At 36.7% G+C, this 17,476-nt stretch overlaps 1 protein-coding gene across 1 annotated transcript in view; it reads left to right on the plus strand.

Annotated features, from left to right (window-relative positions):
* si:ch73-242m19.1 overlaps positions 1-17,476 on the plus strand; it is a 110,537-nt gene that overhangs the window by 39,497 nt on the left and 53,564 nt on the right. Inside the window, exons 14-22 of the mRNA XM_073928126.1 lie at positions 2,586-2,778; positions 6,870-6,994; positions 10,039-10,239; positions 10,320-10,441; positions 12,595-12,823; positions 14,154-14,356; positions 14,739-14,891; positions 16,251-16,344; positions 16,864-17,072. Coding sequence (XP_073784227.1) covers positions 2,586-2,778; positions 6,870-6,994; positions 10,039-10,239; positions 10,320-10,441; positions 12,595-12,823; positions 14,154-14,356; positions 14,739-14,891; positions 16,251-16,344; positions 16,864-17,072 — 1,529 coding nt within the window. The remainder of the gene's footprint in view (positions 1-2,585; positions 2,779-6,869; positions 6,995-10,038; positions 10,240-10,319; positions 10,442-12,594; positions 12,824-14,153; positions 14,357-14,738; positions 14,892-16,250; positions 16,345-16,863; positions 17,073-17,476) is intronic.

Below are 17,476 nucleotides of genomic sequence, written 5' to 3' on the forward strand. Positions count from 1 at the left end.
CACATTTTTTTTAGCTTTATTAAAATGTAACAATTAAGAAGTTTTTAACTTAAGAGACCTCAAAAAACCCTATGTATAAAACTATAAGTATGCATAGATTATTTTTTAAAGTCTAGATTAATCTCACTGTAACCTTGAAATTAATGTAAATTAATCTCACTGTAAAATTTAAGTTAATCTAGATTAATCTCACAGTAATCTTGAAATTAATCTTGACTAATCTCACTGTAATCTTGAATTATATCTAGATTAATCCTACTGTTATCTTGAAATTAATCTAGATTAATCTAACTGTTATCTTGAAATTAATCTAGATTAATCCTACTGTTATCTTGAAATTAATCTAGATTAATCTCACTGTTATCTTAAAATTAATCTAGATTAATCTCACTGTTATCTTAAAATTAATCTAGATTAATATCACTGTAATCTTAAAATTAATATAGATTAATCTCACTGTAATCTTGAAATTAATCTAGATTAATATCACTGTAATCTTAAAATTAATATAGATTAATCTCACTGTAATCTTGAAATTAATCTAGATTAATCTTACTGTAATCTTGAAATTAATCTAGATTAATCTCACTGTAATCTTAAAATTAATCTTGACTAATCTCACTGTAACCTTGAAATAAATCTAGATTAATCTCACTGTTATCTTGAAATTAATCTAGATTAATCTCACTGTAATCTTAAAATTAATCTAGATTAATCTCACTGTAATCTTGAAATTAATCTAGATTAATCTCACTGTTATCTTAAAATAATCTAGATTAATCTCACTGTTATCTTAAAATTAATCTAGATTAATCTCACTGTTATCTTAAAATTAATCTAGATTAATCTCACTATAATCTTAAAATTAATCTAGATTAATCTCACTGTTATCTTAAAATTAATCTAGATTAATCTCACTGTAATCTTGAAATTAATCTATATTAATCTCACTGTTATCTTAAAATTAATCTAGATTAATCTCACTGTAATCTTGAAATTAATCTAGATTAATCTCACTGTTATCTTAAAATTAATCTAGATTAATATCACTGTAATCTTAAAATTAATATAGATTAATCTCACTGTAATCTTGAAATTAATCTAGATTAATCTCACTGGAATCTTGAAATTAATCTAGATTAATCTTACTGTAATCTTGAAATTAATCTAGATTAATCTCACTGTAATCTTAAAATTAATCTTGACTAATCTCACTGTAACCTTGAAATAAATCTAGATTAATCTCACTGTAATCTTGAATTTAATCTAGATTAATTTCACTGTTATCTTGAAATTAATCTAGATTAATCCTACTGTTATCTTGAAATTAATCTAGATTAATCTCACTGTTATCTTAAAATTAATCTAGATTAATCTCACTGTTATCTTAAAATTAATCTAGATTAATCTCACTGTTATCTTAAAATTAATCTAGATTAATCTCACTGTTATCTTAAAATTAATCTAGATTAATCTCACTGTTATCTTAAAATTAATCTAGATTAATCTCACTGTTATCTTAAAATTAATCTAGATTAATCTCACTGTAATCTTGAAATTAATCTAGATTAATCTCACTGTTATCTTAAAATTAATCTAGATTAATCTCACTGGAATCTTGAAATTAATCTATATTAATCTCACTGTTATCTTAAAATTAATCTAGATTAATCTCACTGTAATCTTGAAATTAATCTAGATTAATCTCACTGGAATCTTGAAATTAATCTAGATTAATTTTACTGTAATCTTGAAATTCATCTAGAATAATCCTACTGCTGTCTTGAAATTAATCTAGATTAATCTCACTGTAATCTTGAAATTAATCTAGATTAATCTCACTGGAATCTTGAAATTAATCTAGATTAATTTTACTGTAATCTTGAAATTCATCTAGAATAATCCTACTGCTGTCTTGAAATTAATCTAGATTAATCTCACTGTAAAATTGAAATTAATCTAGATTAATCTCACTGTAATCTTAAAATTAATCTTGACTAATCTCACTGTAACCTTGAAATAAATCTAGATTACCAGCGAAAACCATCTAGAAAACCAGCGACCTTCTTGCTGTGAAGCAACAGCATTACCCACTGCATATACCTCTAGATGTGTATAAGAAAAAATGATTATTGCTCTTCTTTCTATAATTGATTTATCTGGAACTGTACAAAATTATGAACAGTACATTAAGGCAAGTACTTTATAAGTAACTGTTACTAAATGACACAAAAATAAAAAGTAATCCCTTACATTACCTTTTCATCTGAAAAGTAATTAATTTCTGAAACTAGTAACTATCTAACTCATGATTTATTTAAACAAATCATTCAAATATCGATGATCTGATGATCTGGTGCATGTCCATTCTATCTGCTACTAAATAAAACAAAGTGGCATGGTGGCTCAATGGTTAGCACTGTTGCCTCACAGCATAAAACATAAACTGGAATAGTTGGTAATTCATTCCACAAATTGAAAACAAAGATGTACTGTGAATATGATTGTGATGTAGTATATTACATATAGTAATTCCATACAGTACATTTTTATTACATCTCACTGGAGGTCAATCTGTATTGTAGGTGCGCTGTGCTGAGTTTATGGAGTTTCCTGAGGTGGAAAACCTTCATGATTATTACAGCACAGACGGCAGATTCATTCACACACAGGACCAGCGGGGTCTTTATATTGTCTATGATGTGGCTCTAAAGGACCTGGAGGAGCTGGAGCAAAATCTGCTGCTGACCGCGTCTCATTTCATATTGAAGAGCACAGGTCAGATGATTTGGTGTCTCTCTTTTTTTAGAAGGCCTGATTGTGCATTTTTCAACAATATAACTTTTATAAGAATGGGAAGTTTCAGCTCAAAACCAGTGCTTCACATTTGTGAGTGGGCCTGAAAAACCACCCTTACTCCCTTACAGGCCGTACTCACACTAAAGTTGCCTTGAACCGGGCCAAGGCACGCTTGTCCACCCTCCCGTCTCACCCTCCCTGGGCACACTTATGTCATCGATGCTGTGCTGTTCAGTAAGCTCTTGCTCAGCACAGTGGACATTTCTTTAGTTATATGCAGTGACACGCTTTCAAATATTTTGCCAAACAAATCAGCCACTTTTGACGCTCATAAGCAATCATTTCAGGCTTAGGCGCGTTTTGCAATCACACACAAGCATACCGCGCCAACGCCCAAGTGAACCGCGCTCAGGCACACTTCTTCCAACTGGGCCAGGGCCGGCCAAGTGAACCTTGCCTGAGCGCGATTCAGAGCACTCACACTTTCTTAAATGATCCGGGAAACGGGCCTGGGCACGGTACGGATGGCATAGTGCAAGTACGCCCTTAGAAATACGTTTCTCTCTATTTACTCTGGACACTTTGCCTAAACTCCATCTTGCAAGGAGTCAAAAAGAAAACAATGTTTACCTGTGAATATACCACAAATAATCTTGTTTTCTTTAACCTTAAATACCTCTTTTGCACAATATTGTTCTGTCTTATGGAAAAGTGCTTGTATAGTCTGTCTTAGGCTATGTGTAGTCAGTGTTGGGGAAAGTTATGCATTTCAATATTAAGTTACAAAAATCAACTGATGCATCACTTTTTATGATGAGTAATCCCTTACATTATATATGAGTTACTTTTGCTTTTCCTTACCTGGATGAGGCTTCAATTCAATTCATTTTTTTTTCTCTAGCACTTTTATTGACCTTATTCTAAAATGCGGAAGTGCGTCTGTTTTCGCGATTGTCTTAGAACTTCCGTTTCAGTCGCCTATGGGAGAAATGACAAGGAATAATAAACGGCAAAAAACGGTCAAACTACTTGCTCTACAAACAAATGTTTGCATGACTATACAGACCAAGTAGAATAATACAACAAGGAAATATCAGTTTGCAACATCAAACAATGAAACGAGCAGTTTTTAATGTCTAAAAATGAATGGAAGTGAATGAGACCGGAAGTCTCGTGCCAAAAAGATTCAAATGGCAACGCCCGCTCGTCTGCGGAGAATAATGTCAATAATGTATATTGTGTTTAAACAGCTTAACATTGAAGTTGTAGTAAATTTAAAACAGTGTCATTTCAGTTTTCAGAGTTGAAGTTTAGTTTAGTTCAGTTCAGTGTGGTTTAATTTTCACTGCTGAAAGTCCAAACACTGAGGAGCGAATCCATCCATGAGAGCTGCACAAGTCTCAAATCATGCAAGCCAGTGGCCACAGCAGCGAAAAACAAAACTTCACCAATTGACGAAAGTGAAAGAAAAAAAAAAAAAACCTAGAGAGAAACCAGGCTCAGCTGGGCACGACCATTTCTTCTCTGGCCAAACTTCCTGTGCAGAGCTGCACTCTTTCAGATCTCTTTCAGAACCTACAGGGTCGTCTTCTTCTTCTTCTTTTTCTTTTCTTCTTCTTCTTGTTTTTTTAAATAGAGGAATTTAACATTACATTAGGAATTATTGCATTAGGAGGAAATTAACAACACACTGGATAACCTTGGCCTATACAGGATAATGTTATCTTTTAAGAACGTCTTTACCCCAGAGCTTTACATGCCATATAAATATACAGATTTTTGAAAGTTAAAAGCAATGTGAGGTTACTTCTTTTTATCGTTTTGTCCTTTTCTTCCATGCGTTTAAAAAAATACATAAACACACTCTCTCATTGAGTGCATGACTCAACATGACTGGGTTTATTTTTTATCAGCAATTTATAAAAAAAAAAAGCTGAATAATTCAAATAAAAAGTAACTTGCATTGCATTTCTTAAAAAGTAACTTAAATATTATTTCCTATTTTCCTTTTATGTACTGCGTTAGACTGTATCCATGTGTTTCTCAAATAGGTATAAGGTTGGAAATGTTCTAGAATTTTTAATAAATGGGCAAAGTATTAAAAATGTTACTGAATTTAAATATTTAGGCATCACGTTGGACTCAAACCTTAATTTTAAAACTCATATTTAAAAACTTGCTACGACACTGAGATTTAATCTAAGAAATTTTAAACATATCAGAGATTGTCTGACTTATGAGGCCTCTGGTATGTATTTAAATACTATAATTGATCCACATTTGTTGTACTGTAACGAGCTGGTTTCAGGCATGTAAATCATCTTTAACACCGTTGGAATCATTATACAAGAGAGCACTTAAATTAAAATTATTCACAATCTTTCTGCTCCATCGTTAAAAACATTTTTAAATTCCAAATCAGAGAAAACACCGCAAGTGACGCGTTCTATGGTAAGAGGGGAATGTATTATTCCTAGACGTAAGACCTCTTTTGGTAAATCCTCTTTTAACTATAAAGCCTCAAATCTATGGAATTCTCTCTCAACAGAAATAATCACATGTACACATTATAAGATGTTTTCACGCCTGACTTGGTGGTGTTTTTTGTCAAATCAAATTCGTACACACTGAGTGACAGGGCCGGAGTGGGACTCTTTTTCAGCCCTGGAGTTTCAAGCCTCAGACCGTCCCACCTCAGTTCACCACTGACTATATTAAAATAAGGTTATTTCCAATTCAGTTTCTAATTACACTATCACGTCTTTTTTTTTTGAGAAAACAGCTATTTTAGAACTTCAAATGTTCAACAACCATTACAGTATTATGTCTTAACAATAAAAATGAAAAAAGAAAAATATTGTTACTCATACAAGGACCGAACCCAGGTTGGCCGCGTCATTATCCAATCGTACTAACCACTGTACCACAACAGCTGTACGGTGAAAGGTGACTTATCTAGTTATATCATCATTAACCTGCAGGCTGCAACCAGCTCACGAGGCTACGAGAAAATAGATAAAAAGAGCAGAGCTGCGGTAATTAGTGATTAGTTTAGTTAGATCTATGTTAGTTATGTATAGGTTTAAAGTAGCTCTTATGTCTTGTTTTGCATATTTATGTTTATTTATGTAGCACCATGGTCCTGCAAGGTAATTCGTTTCATGTAAATGAGCTGCTGATTGTCATCTCTTTTCCAGTAGGGAGTGGAGTTTTTACAGCTTGTGCATTGCTTACTGTGATTTAAAGTCTTCTCAGTTTATACAGATTTTAAAGTCTAATCTTAAGTTTAATTTAATTTTTTTATCAATCTAATACACATACACTGTAAAACTGTAAAAATAAATGCTGGGTTCCACTTAATCGATTTGTGTTGAGACAATATGAAGGATTTTTGTTAACTTAATTGTCTTAAAATATTTAAAAATAAAATAATTAAGTTGTCCCAAAAACCCTCAAATTTTTTTTTTGTTTTGTCTCATTTTAAATAAGTACTTTGAACAAACAGCCATATATATTTTTGAGTATATGGTTATGTGTAAAACACACTAAAAAATCTGAGGTTCACTTTAAATCATGTCATTATTTTCTTACTAATATATCAAGAAATGATCAAATCAAGATACATTTGCATTAAATGTAAAAACTAGACGTACAATATATTGTATAAACCACATACACACGCATGTTTAGAAACGGTTTATGGAAAAACAGTTCACTTAAATAGATTGAAAGGCGAAGCAAGCAAAACATAAAGAAAAACATAGCTTTAACTCACAAAAACTGTTCAAAACACATTCACCGTCATAAAGAATTTTTTTTTTAAAGTAATAAAGTGTATTTTAACAGGCAGAGTACTCACCTGGTTGACCTTTTGTCCGTAGGTTATCGCTAAAAATAAGTAAATAAATAAAAAATTGCTGTGGTGTCAAAAACAGTTTAACCAAAGAAATTGGCTTAGCAAGAAAACAGTTTTGCTAGTATTTTACATGCTATTGCCAAAATTCAGCAGTGAAAAAACATCTTCAGCTTGCAGTCTTTCACATTTATGTCATTTCTCTTTTTTTGGTCAGACTTGCATACTTCTTGTGGATCTGAAGAAGAGCTTCAGCGTCTGGCAAGGACGGATGTGGATCGGATAGCTGTGCTTTTAGACCTATGGACATGCGAAGCAGATTTTCTGGAGCACAAAATACAGGTACATGATGCAATTTTACACTTCAGTTTAGAGATTGTTTATTGCTTATTTAAAAAGAAGCTCACCAAAAGCTGCTTTATTTTATCAAAAATGGAGATTTGTTTAATGGTCCATTTACAGTAAGCATTAGTAGACTGTTTGCATAATATCTGTTGATATGCTCCTTCAACAGACATTTAACTGACAATAAGAAACTTTGCTCATTTCTTTACTGATAAGATCAATAATATCAGAAAGGCAATCAGCTCATCCAATCAGCCAAGTTGTGTCGACGTCAGACAAGCTCAACCACAACTTAAGAAATCAGACATTATGTCTGATTTCATGGCAATTAACGGTAAAATCTTAGAAGAGACTGTGCAAGCTATGAGAGCATCAACCTGCAGTCTTGACACGCTCCCCACATCATTCTTCGAAACGGTGTTTACCTGTTTAGAAATGGATCTTCTAAAAGTGGTAAATGCTTCACTTCTATCAGGGATTTTTCCAACCTCACTTAAAACTGCAGTTGTTAAACCCCTCTTGAAGAAGAGCAACCTGGATAACACCCTATTGAGCAATTACAGACCAATCTTAAATCTCCCTTTCATTGACAAAATCACTGTAAAAGTTGTTTTTAACCAGATTAACAAGTTTTTAAAGTTCAAGGGGTGTTTAGACAATTTTCAATCTGGTTTCAGAGCACATCACAGTACAGAGAGCGCTCTTATAAAGATAATCAATGATATACGCCTAAATACAGATTCAGGTAAAATAACAGTACTAGTACTGCTCGATCTCAGTGCCGCATTTGACACTGTCGATCACAGCATACTTCCGGATAGGCTGGAAAACTGGCTTGGCCTGTCTGGGACGGTCCTCAAATGGTTCAGATCTTACCTTAAAAGGAGTGGTAACTATGTCAGTATAGGTAACCGTAGGTCGAGGTGGACACCCATGACATGTGGAGTCCCACAAGGCTCGATTCTGGCACCTCTCCTGTTCAACCTTCATATGCTCCGTGTGAGCCAAATAATGAGAAAGAACCAAATCTCCTAACACAGCTAATGACACTTGGATCTATTTAGCCTAACTGACTACAGCCCCATTGACACCCTCTGCCAGTGCATGATGAAAATTAACAGCTGGATGTGCCAAAACTTTCCTCAGTTAAACAAAGAGTCTGAACTGAAGTCATTGCGTTTGAGAACAGAGATGAGGTTTTCAAGGTAAATGTGTACCTTGGCTCTAAAGGTCAAACAACAAAAAATAAGGTCAAGAATCTTGGTGTGACTCTGGAGTCAGATCTGAGTTTCAACAGTCATGTCAAAGCAGTCTGTAAATCAGCATACTACCATCTCAAAAACATTACAAGAATCAGATGCTTTGTGTCCAGTGAAGACTTAGAGAAACTTGTTTATGCTTTTATCAGCAGCAGGGTGGATTACTGTAACGCCCTCCTCACGGGCCTTCCCAAAAAGACAGTCAGACAGTTGCAGCTCATCCAGAACGCTGCGGCCAGGATTCTGACCAGAACCAGGAAATCAGAGCACATCACACCTGTCCTCAGGTCTCTACACTGGCTGCCAGTTACATTCAGAATAGAGTTTTAAGTATTATTACTGGTCTATAAATCACTAAATGGCCTAGGACCTAAATACATTACAGATAAGCTCACTGAATACAAACCTAACAGATCACTCAGATCTTTAGGATCAAATAAACTAGAAATTCCAAGAGTTCAGTCAAAGCAGGTCGAATCAGCTTTCAGCTATTAATCGTTTATTGTTTTCATATCAAAGACATTTGTGTATGGCTGTACATCCTGTGTGTATTAATCAATGTGTAAAGGTTTACGTACATAACTAACACGCTCTGCGCTGGACTTCAGTGCAGCTTTTAGATGGTCAATGGCGCAGTCTATTTTAGTTCCTCAAAATAGCAATGTGCCAACGATGTGCCTTATTTCACCTGTATTTTAGACCAGCATGCCCATGAGTCCACCAATGCGCACAAATGCCACTTTAAACAACGTAAAGCAAAACTGTTGCGCTGGTTTGAAAATAGCAACAAATTGCACCAAACACGTCTTGCGCATTATTGCGCCTAGAGCACTGTATTTGTGAAGCAGGCTATGATTATTAGTATTATTATCATCATCATCATCATCATCATCATCATCAATGATTAATAGCAAATCAGCAGCTAAATACTTTTGTTTTAACTGTTTTTTTTCAGGTTTCATTGATAAAAAGAACAACTTACATTAGAAAATAGAAAATATAAGCGAGGTGTGGTGGCTCAGTGGCTAGCACTGTTGCCTCACAGCAAGAAGGTCGCTGGTTTGAGCCACGGCTGGGTCAATTGGCGTTTCTGTGTGGAGTTTGCATGTTCTCCCTGCGTTTGCGTGGGATTCTTCTGGGTGCTCCGGTTTCCCCAACAGTCCAAAGACATGTGGTGCAGGTGGATTGGGTAGGTTAAATTGTCCATAGTGTATTAGTGTGAATGAGTCTGTATGGATGTTTCCCAGAGATGGGTTGCAGCTGGAAGGGCATCCGCTGCGTAAAAGATATCCTAGATAAGTTGGCGGTTCATTCCGCTGTGGCGACCCCGGATTAATAAAGGGACTAAGCTGAAAAGAAAATGAATAATTGAATGAATAATTTGTTACGAATTAAAACAAAGCGGCATGGCGGCTCAGTGGTTAGCACTGTCGCCTCACAGCAAGAAGGTCGCTGGTTCGAGTCCCAGCTGGGCCAGTTGGCATTTTTCTTTGTGGAGTTTGTATGTTCTCGACCGTGTTGGAGTGGGTTTCCTCCGGGTGCTCCGGTTTCCCCCTCTATACAAAGACATGTGGTACAGGTGAATTGGGTAGGCTAAATTGTCTGTAGTGTATGAGTGTGTGTGGATGTTTCCCAGAGATGGGTTGCGACTGGAAGGGCATCTGCTGCGTAAAAACGTGCTGGATAAGTTGGTGGTTTATTCCGCTGTGGCGACCCTAGATTAATCAAGGGACTAAGCCGACAAGAAAATGAATGAAAGATTATTGTTGCTTGTGTTTGCAGCTCTTGAACTGTTATCTAGAGGCATATCAGCACGTCACAGACCCAGAAGAGCAGTTCAGACTGGCTCAGGTCATCACAGACATCATGCACAGACGACCACAGATGGATTTTACCGCTGGATATTTTGTTCAATCATACAGAGACTCAATTGTCTGTCTCCAAAGCCACCAGCAGCTCATCAAACTAGTGCTGAACAATCAGGTAACTCTTAAATCATGTTCAACCCCAACCCAAAATGGGCTGCCACATTATATTATTCTCTGATGTTTTGTGAATGTTAGATTGACGAGCAGAGGCAGTATCTGCAGAGAATATGGAGAGATGGACAGAAAGGTTCTCCCAGTGAATATGGCCTGCCTCCAAACTACATCCCTAAACACTTGGTGTCAATCGGAGGAAGCAGGTAAGCCTAAGGGTGTGCAGAAATCACACCAGAAAAGACCGTTCACTTGCTTTGCTCCCGACCAAATATAAGGTTGATTTGTTTGGTGTTATTGGTGGTATTTAAATATTTGGTATTATTTGCTTTCACACGGCCCCTTTTACATGCGAACCAGAAATTCATTGCTCCCTCTGAAAGAATTTGTGCCCTCTTAGTTTTCATAAAGGATTAGCCTATGAGGTTCACCCAAAACTGAATATAAAATATATAGTATATAAAATAATATGAGAATATAAAGAATAGAAAAAATATAGTAGTTACCCAGATACAGTACAGGCGTTAACAAGTCACTAAACATAATTAAATGCATAATTTGCAAGCTAGAGAGCACAAGGAGGCGACAATTTTAATCGCACTTACACTTGTGAAATAGAGTAAGAAACTGATCCATGAACTGTGTACTGATGAAGTTCCCGTCGAGCTCTGACAAAGTCCCATACATCAATAGTCTTTTCTCGTAGACCCTTTTAGAGTTTACAATGGAATTTTACCTTCGGACTTTATGTTACATATGTTAATATGCACCTGTCAATTAATTCGGTGGATGGGGAAACCACACTCCCACATCATGTTGCAGTCAGCCTCAAATTTGATTTGACTATTTAGGATTTGGATTTGAATCCTATTTTAACGTGTGGAAACTTTAAAAAGAGACTTGTTGTGTTTATATCACTCCAAGGGCCGGGAGTGACATGTCACCCGTATAGTTTTGAATGGGGAAAAGTGTAACTGTCAATATGGCGAATGAAGCCCTGCCTTTTAGTACAGGAGCCAATCAGTGATCGCTGTATGGTGAATAAATACCGCCTTCTAGTACAGGAGCCAATTAGTGATCGCTATGCAATTACAATTCTCTGGGAGAGGGGCTCCTACCAGACGTGAGTTTTCGGCAGATTTTGTGTGATAGGAATATTTAGGAATGAAACTAAATAGACAGTTGTTGCTTAATTTCATTGGTTATTCATAATATGAAATGTAATCATAAGCTTGGCAAGTAGTTTAGAGGAATTTGATGTGTCCCCATTCAAAAAGACTGCCCAAGCACATGCGAAAGTGTTTCTCTATATGTGTATTCATCGAAGTTGTTCGCCACCTAGGGCGGCAAAATAGAGAGGGCGACGTCCCCGAAACTACCCTCGCCACCCGCGCCCTCAGTTATATCCGCGTCTGGGGCGGCAGAATAGAGAGAGCGGCGTCCCCAAAACTACCCTCACCACCCGCGCCCTCAGTTATATCCGCATCTGGGGCGGCAGAATAGAGAGAGCGGCGTCCCCAAAACTACCCTCACCACCCGCGCCCTCAGTTATATCCGCATCTGGGGCGGCAGAATAGAGAGAGCGGCGTCCCCAAAACTACCCTCACCACCCGCGCCCCCAGTTATATCCGCGTCTGGGGCGGCAGAATAGAGAGAGCGGCGTCCGCGACACTACCCTCACCACCCGCGCACTCGGTTATATCCACGTCTGGGGCGGCAGAATAGACAGCGGTGTCCGCGACACTACCCTCACCACCCGCGCCCTCAGTTATATCCACGTCTGGGGCGGCAGAATAGAGAGAGCGGTGTCCGCGACACTACCCTCACCGCCCGCGCCCTCAGTTATATCCACGTCTGGGGCTGCAGAATAGAGAGAGCGGTGTCCGCGACACTACCCTCACCGCCCGCGCCCTCAGTTATATCCACGTCTGGGGCAGCAGAATAGAGAGAGCGGCGTCCCTGAACTACTCTCACCACCCGCACCCTCGGTTATATCCGTGTCTGGGGCGGCAGAATAGAGAGAGTGGCATCCCCGAAACTACCCTCACCGCCTGCGCCCTCAGTTATATCCACGTTTCACTTTAGGGTTAAGGGCCGCGGGACCGTTCTTTGCCTAGAGCGGCAATTCAGCTTGCTTCGGCCCTGATCACTCCAATATGACTGTGGACACACTATACCAACACACAGTTCAGTCCAAACAGCATCCAAAAGTGGATTTTGCATCATAGTCGCCCTTTAGTTTGACATACAATTTCACAATATTCCTGTTTTTGCTGTATTTAAATAATAAATGCAATATTGACATGAAACACAAAATGAAAAACAAATTTAACAGGGTCTCTTTGTACTATCATTGCAGGCCTGCCTTGAAGAGTGTGTATTTTTTGGAGATTCATCCTTCATTAGGTTTGGCCTGTCAGCTGTATGAGGGTCTGGAACGAGCCTGTACTGAACTATTTGAGCTGCACAGAGCGAAAGCACCATCTCAGAGAGTCAAACTTGAGCAAAAGCTCCTGAAAACAGCACTGCATCACTGGCACACACTCACTTCTCCGGGTGTAACCTACAGTCCTCAGATCCAAAGAGACGTATGTGCCTTTTTTTTTTTTTTATTAGTTGTTAGTTGTTATGAATATGATATTAATTAGTTGTTATGAATTAATTAGTAGTTAAGCTAGTAATTTTAGTCAGAATATAAAACTAAAACTCATTTTTTCTTTAAATGTAATAGGGGTACAACTGTGTATTATTACAAATTCAGTTTCTCTTTGTGCATACGTTACTTGTTTGTATTTGACAGTAGATGTCAACAAAAACATAATTTAATACTTACTCAATTAGTATGTCTTTCTGTGCTCATGCTTCACGTCTGTGCATTCAGAGAAATGTATGTAAGTCTTTAAAACCCATGCACACTTTTTGTTTGCTTTTATTATAGTATCTGAAGCACAAGCTGTAAAGCAGCAGCAGCTCATTTGCATTTAAAGGGCCAAGAAACCCCCCTGTCTTAGCAGTGTTTTCACACCTCTAGTTTGAAAAAGTCGGGAAAGTGGGTGTGTCCATCTCTGTTTAGGTGGGAGTGTCGGAGCACTTTTAAAACTACACTCTTCCAGCAGTTCCTCTCATCCAAAATCTCATTTGTCACAGGGGGCATGCATGAAATGTTCCTAAATGAAAGTGAAAGTGCCAAACTGCAGTTAAAGTCGACAAATAATAATTTGTCAAATAATTTGATTACTGATGTCCATACAAACACAGTCACTGTCTTTCTCCCCTGCGTCTGTGTTTGTTTTGCCTCTGTGAAAATCAGCGTGTGCCCAAACACTAACAGTTAATAAATGAAAAACAGCTGCAACTAGAATAACGCTCCAATAACATATATACACTATTAACTGATACTTAACAAGTCTTTATTAAGTTATTTACTAACTGCTTGTTCATGATCTATTACTAATTTATTAGGTATAGTTATAAATCATTAAAATACAGTTAAGAAGTCTTTTACAACTTGTTAACTAAAAGCTTGTAAGTTATCTATTAGCCATCTATAAGGCACAGTAGTAAATAATTAACAAACTATTAACTTTTATTTAACAAGTCATTTATAACTTGTTACCTAAGTTTGTTAATGGTCTATTAACTCATTATAACGGATAGTTATTCTAAAGTGTTACCCTTTAAACTATTAAAAATGTTCATAAAAGTACTTCTTCGATCTTTTCAAGGCTAAAAGTTGTTGAAAGAAAGAGATCAAGATACCATAATGCAATTCAAAACCATAAATAAACAGGGAGAAATAAAAACATGAATCACACAATACGGAAAACTGCTAGTTTATGGATATTTTCAACACTGTAGTGTGGTAAAATAAGCTTAATAAGGTAATAAGTTATTTTTTGACGTTGTGTGTTGCTTCAGTTGTTCTTAGATGTGTTCATCGAGGATCCTGCTCTGGTCAGAGATCTGGGACTGTACATTGTGAGATGTGCAGATGAACAGGAGAGAAAACAAGGCAAAGACAGACAGATGTTCATGTTGGAGACGTTCTGCACATTATTAGAGCTCGTCACGCTCCGGCATCGCATCTTTGAATCAGCGGCAGAGACTGAACATCTGTCCCAGTTGAGTATCTGACTGCTGAGCAATGTAGAATTTAGAATATAAAATATAGAGGTGGCTCAGTGGTTAGCACTGTCACCGCACAGTAAGAAGGTTGCTGGTTCGAGTCCCAGCTACACAGGGACCAACACAGGGAGAACATGCAAACTTCACACAGAAATGCCAACTGACCCACTCAGGACTCAAACCAGCGACCTTCTTGCTGTAAGGCAACCGTGCCAACCACTGAGCCACCGTGCCACCCAAGAATCAGTTCATCATATTTAAATGCACTGTTTCATGAAATCGCTCAATTGTTGTTTCTTGAGCATGTTGGTAGCTAAACAGCATGTAAATAATGTGACTATAGCTAGACTGGATGTCTTGTTCCTTCTGTTATTCTAGATTATATAAATCACTGTCCAGAGTGATAGGTTTTGATGAAGTTCATCTATACATGCGTCTGGTTCAGTTTGAGTTTGCAGTGAGGAAAGAGACTCCAAAACAGCTTCCAGTGTTCCTCACGGCCCTCCAGGACAACAGACAGGAGGCTGACAGGTGAAACACTGGGTTTCAGACTCTACTTGCATGCTTTAAAACCCACAAACTAGGTATATTTTGCAGCCACAATGCTGTAATCAATGCTTGATTTGAAGTCCAAGATGAGTATGTACGGCCCCGTGATGTTTTTTGAAATGTGCATTTTATATTTGATGTTTGATGTTATCGATAGTATGGTATAGTAGCTCCTCCCCTTTTAAAAAAAAACAGCCAGTTGCGTTTTGTTGTTATCACAGCTCTGCTAGTGAGAGTGGTTGAGCTCAAGCACGTGAAATAACAGGCAAATAAGAAGCATCTTGAAGGGGGCGGAGCATGTCAGATACTAGAGAGCATTTGATTGGTCAAGATTTATTGAGAAATGTTATGTTCATACAAAGACTATATAATACACAAGACATGTCACTCGTATAGTTTTGAATGGGGAAAAGTGTAACTGTCAATATGGCGAATGAAGCCTCGCCTTTTAGTACAGGAGCCAATCAGTGGTCGCTATATGGTGAATAAACCCCGCCTTCTACAGGAGCCAATCAGTGATCGCTATGGAATGACAATTCTCTGGGAGAGGAGCTCCTACCAGAAGTGAGTTTCTGCAGATTTTGTGTGATAGGAATATTTAGGAATGAAACTAAAAAGACAGTTGTTTAATTTCATTAGTTATTCACAATATGAAATGTAATCATAAGCTTGGCAAGTAGTTTTGGAGAATTTGATGAATCCCCATTTAAACAGACTGCCCAAGCACACTTTGGCGTTTCAAAGATGGCCGCCAAGTGAAATGACTTCGCTTGAAGATGCCTTGGTTTATATCAGTTTATGTCTTCTAAATGCGAATTTTGTCACTGCTTTAGGAGCACACTAGCTTATAGAGATCCTTAAAACTAACATACTGATACTAATGTCTACAAAAAAACTTTATCTTAATTTCATGGAACCTTTAAAACCAACCAACTACAGTAGGTGTTTTGCAGCCTCAATGCTGTAATCAGTAGTTGTTTTCAAGTCCAGGATGAGTATTTAACAAGATTTAGGAGCCGTTCACTTTTACACTTTTCACGCTTTTACTGTTAACATACCTAATTCTTTAAAAACTTTGTGTAAATGTGCTCTAGGAAATATTTTTTAATTATTCGTACTAATTTATTTTGTGCCTTTTGCTATTTTTCCTTCATATTCTGTGAGCAGCTACTATACCAAAATGAGGTAGCATAATCAAAAGCTGTTCATTTGAGGTACTTGAGCTCAATCACTCAAACATCGAATACAATTTTTTTCAAAGCACTTCACAGGACCTTTAAGTTTTCTTGAACAGTTGGAAAATACATTCTTGTTGATTTTGGCTTCTTTCTTTTTTTCTAGGTTTATCCCAAACAGTCTTCCTCTTGCTGTTCAGGAACTTGATGAAAATCATATCTGCAAATTCAGCTTTCGATCGAAAGAAGCAGTTTTACAGGTAATTACACAATGATTGACAACACAGGTCTGTGTCTGGGAAGAAAATCTGATGATGTTTCAAACAAAACAAAGCAAAATTTTGTTTCTAAACTTGCATGAGTTTCTTTTTTCTGCTAAAACCAAAAGAAAATATTCTGAAGAATGTTGGAAACCAAAAAAATGCATGGTCCTCACTGACTTTCATAGTAAGTGACTAAAAATACCATTTCAGTCAAAAGGGGACCAACAACTGTGTGCTTTCCAACATTCTTCGAAATAACTTCTTTTGTGTTTTTTTATTTTTATTTTTAATTGTAGCATCCCTACAAGTGATTAATATTTCTCCATCTTTTTAAAAAGGCCACAAAATGCCATATATTGTGAGGAATTTCATGAAGAACAAAGCAGTTATGATTATTGGAATTTATATAGATTAGAAGTGTAATTATAAAAATAATTAGGTTTCTGTAAGTATGGATCAGGGTGGTGTTTTCGTTATGCACATGCTTTCTTTTATTACCTGCTTGTGTCTCTTCAGCTGATGAATGAGGCCAGTGTGGAGAACCTGCGGGTGGTTCTGATGTGTCAGGTGGTTCAGAGAAACGCTCTGATTGGAGCACTGAAACAGGCCTCAGTGTGCTTTAGGACAGAGAAACTGGATCAGTCTTCAGATTCAGACCTAAAACTGCAACATGAAGAATCTGCTTCATCTACAACCAGGAGACGAGCTGTAGATGATAAAAACAGGTCTGCATAAAACCGATCCCAATCCTATTTCACCTCAAGTGTATTGGGCATTAAGAAAATGAATGATACGAAAGACAAAATATAAATGGATTTGTGTAATTTTACTTGAAAGCTGTTTTATATGCTCAAAACAAAGACACCACTGAGAGGGATGTATTATTAATTAATTTATATTGAACAATTATTGAATTTAAGGTATATTAATCAATAATTGTATCTCTAATATCATTATAAACTTGTTTTGATTAAACAAAACAAATTACTGTCCCTTTAAATGATAATACAGGATTTCTTTATCCTTATCAAAAGTTGTTTTAAAAAATGGCACAAATGCATATATTTATGTTGTAGGAAATTGTAACTATTAATAGTTTTAACTATATTTAATTCATAAAAAATTATTA

The sequence above is a fragment of the Danio rerio genome, chromosome 17, assembly GCF_049306965.1.
Source record: "Danio rerio strain Tuebingen ecotype United States chromosome 17, GRCz12tu, whole genome shotgun sequence".
Lineage (NCBI taxonomy): Eukaryota > Metazoa > Chordata > Actinopteri > Cypriniformes > Danionidae > Danio > Danio rerio.